Genomic DNA, 6,820 nt, shown 5'->3' on the forward strand with positions numbered 1-6,820 from the left:
GCAAGCAGGCAGCTTGTTTCACCATGTTGGCCAGACTGGTCTCGAACTCCTGACCTCGTGATCCGTCCACCTCGGCCTCCCAAAGTGCTAGGATTACAGGCGTGAGCCACCGCACCCGGCCCGAAAAAAATTTTTTAAAAGAAAGAAAAGGGAAACAAAACAGTCACCTACACCTTCGGGCCACTCACAAGGATGATGGCACTGTCCTCTTCTCCGCCCCTCACCAACATGGCCGCCCACAAGGGACTGGGCGGGTCTGCGGGGCGGAAGTGACGCACGAGCGGAAGTCCGTCCTGCCGCTTGGCCGCGGGGCGCCTGGCTCAGCGGCTTCTGCGGGCTAAGAGGGGCGGTATGTTGCGGGCTGGTTGGCTCCGGGGCGCCGTGGTGCTGGCGCTGCTGCTGGCGGCCCGAGTGGTGGCGGCGTTCGAGCCCATCACCGTGGGCCTCGCCATCGGGGCCGCGTCGGCCATCACCGGCTACCTGTCCTACAATGACATCTACTGCCGCTTCGCCGAGTGTTGCCGCGAGGAGCGGCCGCTCAACGCTTCGGGTACGGCGCGAGCGAGCGGTGGGTCGGCGCTGCGGGCGGCGCGGGGGAACGGAAAGTACGGTGGGCGGCCCTTCTGCGCCCTGCCAATCCTATTAAGTAGCTTTCAGACGTGCTGCGTCGCTCAGAAAGCCCACATTTGGACCCCGGTTTTCCTGCGGGCCAGCAGCGGTGGCTGGGAATAGCAAGCGCTCAGTCAAGCGATGGTTCATCTCCGAATGGATGACCATTTAGCTTCCCTATCAGACCCCAAAGCGTTAAGAACGTCCACATAATCCGTTTACTTGAAAGTGGCATCATTTGACTTCCTCGGCCCTAGGGTTTGGTAGACACCCTGCTGGGTCCTTCTTGCTTTGGGCAGCTGGGAAAGTACTGCGTTGCTAATGCATTTTTGACGTCTGTTTCTCTCTCTGTTCTGGGGCTGTTCTTGCAGCTCTCAAGCTGGATTTGGAGGAGAAGCTGTTTGGACAGCATCTGGCCACGGAAGTGATTCTCAAGGCGCTGACTGGCTTCAGGAACAACAAAAATCCCAAGAAACCTTTGACCCTTTCCTTACACGGCTGGGCTGGCACAGGCAAGAATTTTGTCAGTCAAATTGTGGCTGAAAATCTTCACCCAAAGGGCCTGAAGAGTAACTTTGTCCACCTGTTTGTATCGACTCTGCACTTCCCTCATGAACAGAAGATAAAACTGTACCAGGCAAGAGAACCCGCTATTATCTCGTCCGCAGGCCAGTCGGACTGGTCTGGGTGACCTGCTCACTAACTCTGGCCTCTGCTTCTCTTTCCTTTGTGTTGCAGTAGCCCCCGGCTCCACTGAGTTAAGGCACACTTAGTCCAGGTAGTTACAAAGCTCTCCTACAACATTTCTCTTACTTGGTTCCAAGACAGTCCAGTGGGGTAGGGCATGTTATTCCCATTAAAAGATGGCGCCAAGGGCTGGGCGCCGTGGCTCATGCCTGTAATCCCAGCACTTTGGGAGGTCGAGGTGGGCGGATCACTTGAGGCCAGGAGTTTGAGACCAGCCCGGCCAACATGGTGAAACCCCATCTGTACCAAAAGTACAAAATTAGCCGGGCACGGTGGCACGCGCCTGTAATCCCAGCTACTCGGGCAGCTAAGGTAGGAGAATCACTTGAACCTGAACCTGGGAGGCGGAGGTTGCAGTAAGCCCAGATCCTACCACTGTACTCCGTCTCAAAAAAAAAAAAAAAAAAAAAAAAAAAAGAGGATGTAGTCAAGGCCAGGTGCAGTGGCTCAGGCCTGTAATCCCAGCACTTTGGGAGGCCGAGGCAGGTGGATCACCTGAGGTCGGGAGTTCGAGACCAGCCTGACCAACATGGAAAAACCCCGTCTTTACTGAAAACACAAAATTAGCTGGGTGTGGTGGTGCACATCTGTAATCACAGCTACTCGGGAGGCTGAGGCAGGAGAATCGTTTGAACCCAGGAGGCAGAGGTTGCAGTGAGCTGAGATTGTGCCACTGCACTCCAGCCTGGGCAATAGAGTGAGACTCTGTCTCAAAAAAGAGAGAGAGAGAAAAAAAAAAGATGGAGCCTGGAGCCAAGAGAGGCAAGGTGACTTACTCCTTATAATCTTTGTGGCAGAGCAGGAACTTGAACCAAAACCTCCCAACTTCCAGTTGACATGGTAGCCACCTTCTCCGGTGAGTGAAGGGATCCGGCATCCACAGCAGTGCAGTTGGTGAGAGGGGCAGTCAGTCTTCAGGGATTAGCTTGGGGGTGGCGTCATTCGATGCTGCCCACCTCTGGTGCAGCCTCAGCTTTGCCTCTGCTCTTTGCAATGTAGCCTAGAGGTCTTTTTTCTCTTAAACAGGTTTTATTCCCTTTTTTCCTCCCATCCTTCATGTCCTTGGCATTGCTTTCTTCAAAGGAAGCCTCAAAGAACTGAACCTTGAGACCGTTTCTCCTTTTGAGATATTGTTTCCACATGTATTTTAAGTTGTCTAAGAGGGTTAGGTCTCATTTAAATGAATGTTGCCCTTGTCAAGGTTAACATTCCCACTGGCAATATAGCAAGACCCCATCTCTACAAAAAATAAAAAATTAGCCAGGTGTAGTGGCATGCACCTGTAGTCCCAGCTACTTGGGAGGCGGACATGGAAGATCGCTTGAGCCCAGGAGGCTGAGGCTGCAATGAACCATGGTTGTGTCACTGCATTCCAGTCTGGGCGACAGAGTAAGACTATCTCAAAAAAAAAAAAAAAAATTCCTCCTAGGTGGGGACTGAAAAAAGAAACAGAAACTTAACTGAACAAGGAAGTAGAAGTATTTGCCCTACAAACTGACATGAGACAGGGAAGACTGCCAAAAAGGAAGGAAGGATTTTCTTGTTTTCTACATTCTTTATAAATCTCTAGAAACAGAGTCATAGAAATGGATGAGGTCATGTCTCGGGGAGCTTCATGGTACAGCCTTTCACACTTTGGGGTAGAGGGCTTGTTGCTTGAGTGTCTTTATGTTCGTTTCAAGAAAGCATCTGGAACAGATGCTTTTCATGAAATGTCAGTGAGTCAGCTCTGTTGGTCTGGGGTACTGTGTACTATGCAGGTCTAATCTAGTTTCTTATTCCTCAGTATGTCTGGTGGTACTAACTTGAGACTGTAGTCCAAGAGAGATGAAAACTATGGCTAGGTTAGCAGTGAATGATATTCACGGATCTTGCCAGGTGGCTCATTCCTATAATCTCAGCACTTTGGGAGGGTGAGGTGGGTGGATCACCTGAGGTCAGGAGTTCAAGACCAGCCTGCCCAACATGGCGAAACCCTGTCTCTACTAAAAATACAAAAATTAGCCAGGTGGCTGGGTGTGGTGGCTCAAGCCTGTAGTCCCAGCACTTTGGGAGGCCGAGACGGGTGGATCACGAGGTCAGGAGATTGAGACCATCCTGGCTAACACGGTGAAACCCTGTCTCTACTAAAAAATACAAAAAACTAGCTGGGTGAGGTGGCGGGCACCTGTAGTCCCAGCAGCTACTCGGGAGGCTGAGGCAGGAGAATGGCGTAAACCCGGGAGGCGGAGCTTGCAATGAGCAGAGATCCGGCCACTGCACTCCAGCCTGGGCGACAGAGCGAGATTCTGTCTCAAAACAAAACAAAACAAAAAAAAAGCCAGGTGTGGTGTGGGGGATGGGGGCGCCTGTAGTCCCAGCTACACGGGGGTTGAGGCAGGAGAATCTCTTGAACCCAAGAGGCAGAGCCAAGATCATGCCACTACACACCAGCCTAGGGGATAGAGCGAGACCCTGTTTCAAAAAAAAAAATCACGGATCTTGTACCTCTTGCACCTTTAAAAAGTCACATTTAATATGTCATTTGAGTTAGAAAAAAGCTTCTCTGCATTTTAGCATCTGTCTCTGCCAATTTCCACTTTTAGAAATAAGGTTTTAGAAAACTGTTACCCAGCGAGTGGGGGTGAGGGTGCAGTCCTAAGAGCTCTGACCTCGTCCTTCAGTGCATGAGGAGCAGATGGTTCCTGCGCTCCTCTTGGTGCACCCTTTGAGCTTCGCATCCTATTTCTTCTTTCACGGTTGGTCCAGGACCAGTTACAGAAGTGGATCCGCGGTAATGTGAGTGCATGTGCGAACTCTGTTTTCATATTTGACGAGATGGATAAATTGCACCCTGGGATCATTGATGCAATCAAGCCGTTTCTAGACTACTACGAGCAGGTTGACGGAGTGTCTTACCGCAAAGCCATCTTCATCTTTCTCAGGTCAGCGGGAGGCGGTCTTTTGGGGCACACAAGCCCTTCATTCTCTCAATGATAAAATGAGGTCCTGAGGACCATCAGCACTTGGTTTACCAGGACAAAAGTGCCTGCCTGGCACAAGGCACTTACCTACTGCTTTACTTATCTTTTCCTTTGCCAGTCTCAGCATGGCATACAGTGTGGGTTGTGGAAATGAACTAAAGAAATAATCACTGGGCTGGGAGCGGTGGCTCACGCCTGTAATCCCAGCACTTTGGGAGGCCGAGGTGGGCGGATCACCAAGAGATCGAGACCATCCTGGCTAACATGGTGAAACCCTGTCTCTACTAGAAATACAAAAATTAGCTGGGCGTGGTGGCACGTGCCTGTAGTCCCATCTACTCAGGAGGCTGAGGCAGGAGAATGGCGTGAACCTGGGAGGTGGAACTTGCAGTGAGCAGAGATCGTGCCACTGCACTCCAGCCTGGGCGACAGAGCAAGACTCTGTCTCAAAAAAAAAAGAATCAATGATAGCAGGCAATTTTAGCTGAGCATGGTAGCAGGGGCCTGGAGTCCCAGCTCCTGGTGAAGTTGAGGCAGGAGGATTGGTTGAGCCCAGGAGTTCAAGGTTTTATTGAGCTATGATCATGCCACTGCACGCCAGCCTGGGTGACAAATCAAGACCCCGACCCTAAAAATGAAACAGATGAAAACAAGTAATTTTATTAACTGCGCATGTTGATTTTTAGGGTCATAAAGAGCCATAGCATTATCCCAGCTAGTTGTGAATAAACATTTTAAGTTCCATGAGAGCGGACACTTCTTTGTAGTAGCACTCAGTAAATATTCCTTTACGAAAATAGATCTTTGGCCAGGCGTGATGGTTCACGCCTGGAATCCCAGCACTTTGGGAGGCCGAGGTGGGCAGATCACTTGAGGTCAGGAGTTCAAGACCAGCCTGGCCAACATGGTGAAACCCCATCTCTACTAAAAATACAGAAATTAGAAGGGGCATGGTGGCAGACATCTGTAATTCCAGCTACTCGGGAGGTGGAGGTTGCAGTGAGCCGATATTGCACCACTGCACTCCAGCCTGGGTGACAGAGTGTCTCAAGAAAGGGAAAATAGAGCAGGTTCATTTACACAGAAGTTTTTTTTTTTGAGACAGAGTTTCATTCTTGTTGCCCAGGCTGGAGTGCAATGGCGTGATCTCGGCTCACTGCAACCTCCGCCTCCCTGGTTCAAATGATTCTCCCGCCTCAGCCTCCCGAGTAGCTGGCATTACAGGTATACACCACCATTAGCCGGGCTAATTTTTGTGTTTTTAGTAGAGATGGGGTTTCTCCATGTTGGTCAGGCTGGCCTCGAACTCCTGGCCTTAGGTGATCCGCCTGCCTCGGCCTCCCAGAGTGCTGGGATTACAGGCGTGAGCCACCACACCCGGCTGACAAAGAAGTCTTAATATGTGATTCTAATCTTTATTTCTCTGGCAAACTCAGCAATGCAGGCGGGGACCTTATAACTAAGACAGCTCTTGACTTTTGGCGGGCCGGAAGAAAGAGGGAAGACATTCAACTGAAGGACCTGGAACCTGTACTGTCTGTTGGAGTCTTCAATAATAAACACAGTGAGTGCACCAGGGTAAAGGAGCCCCTTAACTGTCCGGCAGTGAGCCATCTGCTCTTGCATTGTTTCACAAAGCCACAGGATCCCACTGGACTTCTGGCTTTGCTAAAGTCGGGAATTTTCTTAGGTATACTGTCCTTGAAACCAGTGAGTGAGTGTCCAACTGAGTCCTACGTGGGCTTGTTGCACACTGACAAGAGACTCTCTTAAGGGGTACGGACTTGAGGCACATGCTGAGGGTTGGGATTGGAGCTTGGCCAGGTGGTGGTGGCGGCGGGAAACCCAGCTTTGTCTTGTCCCGCAGGTGGCCTGTGGCACAGTGGACTGATCGACAAAAACCTCATTGATTACTTTATTCCCTTCCTGCCTTTGGAGTACAGACATGTGAAAATGTGTGTGAGGGCCGAGATGAGGGCCCGTGGTTCTGCTATAGATGAAGACATTGTCACAAGAGTGGCAGAGGAAATGACGTTTTACCCCAAAGACGAGAAAATCTACTCAGACAAGGGCTGCAAGACTGTGCAGTCGCGGCTTGATTTCCACTGAGCTCCTATCTGGATGGGGTAGGAGGCAGCTGGGAGGCTCCGCACACCAGAGGCCTTGCCTTTCAGAAGAACCCTGAAGACCGCTTTGCGGTTTTGCCTGTTTGCACCTTAGAGTTTGGGGATATAGAATCTTTTTTTTGAGACAGGGTCTCGCTGTCATCCAAGCTGGAGTGCAGTGGTGCAATCCTCAACTCACTGCAACCTCCACTCCCAGTTTGAGTGATTCTCATGCCTCAGCCTCCTGAGTAGCTGGGATTACAGGCATGAGCCACTGTGCCCGGCTGGGATATAGAATCTAAGAGTTGATTTTGGAAAACACGTGAATCTATTGCGTGCATTTGTCATTTTGCAAGATGACAGCCATCCAGCTCTTCTTTGCGGCTGAAGATGAAC

At 50.7% G+C, this 6,820-nt stretch overlaps 1 protein-coding gene across 4 annotated transcripts; it reads left to right on the top strand.

Moving 5' to 3' along the window:
• Positions 1-257: 257 nt before the first annotated feature.
• Positions 258-6,820, top strand: TOR1B (torsin family 1 member B). Of its 4 annotated transcripts, none has more exons than XM_017848274.1 (5): positions 258-568; positions 981-1,246; positions 4,105-4,280; positions 5,756-5,883; positions 6,187-6,820. In XM_017848274.1, exons 1-5 carry the CDS (start codon positions 352-354, stop codon positions 6,426-6,428), a joined length of 1,029 nt encoding a protein of 342 aa, XP_017703763.1. In that variant the 5' UTR covers positions 258-351; the 3' UTR covers positions 6,429-6,820. The 4 variants fall into 4 exon arrangements, 2 of the variants coding, with proteins under 2 accessions (XP_017703763.1, XP_017703764.1); XR_001880704.1 differs by having other exon boundaries at positions 259-550; positions 981-1,387; positions 6,187-6,282; XM_017848275.1 differs by having other exon boundaries at positions 260-550.

This window comes from Rhinopithecus bieti, unplaced genomic scaffold, assembly GCF_001698545.2.
Source record: "Rhinopithecus bieti isolate Rb0 unplaced genomic scaffold, ASM169854v2 scaffold_29388, whole genome shotgun sequence".
Taxonomy (NCBI): Eukaryota; Metazoa; Chordata; class Mammalia; order Primates; family Cercopithecidae; genus Rhinopithecus; species Rhinopithecus bieti.

Bases quoted from the DNA above. Each gene is read 5' to 3' on its own strand.
- TOR1B (XM_017848274.1), top strand. From the start codon at position 352: ATGTTGCGGGCTGGTTGGCTCCGGGGCGCCGTGGTGCTGGCGCTGCTG. The intron at 569-980 runs GTGGGTCGGCGC...CTGTTCTTGCAG, and splicing joins GGGTACGGCGCGAGCGAGCG to CTCTCAAGCTGGATTTGGAG. The intron at 5,884-6,186 runs GTGAGTGCACCA...CTTGTCCCGCAG, and splicing joins AGTCTTCAATAATAAACACA to GTGGCCTGTGGCACAGTGGA.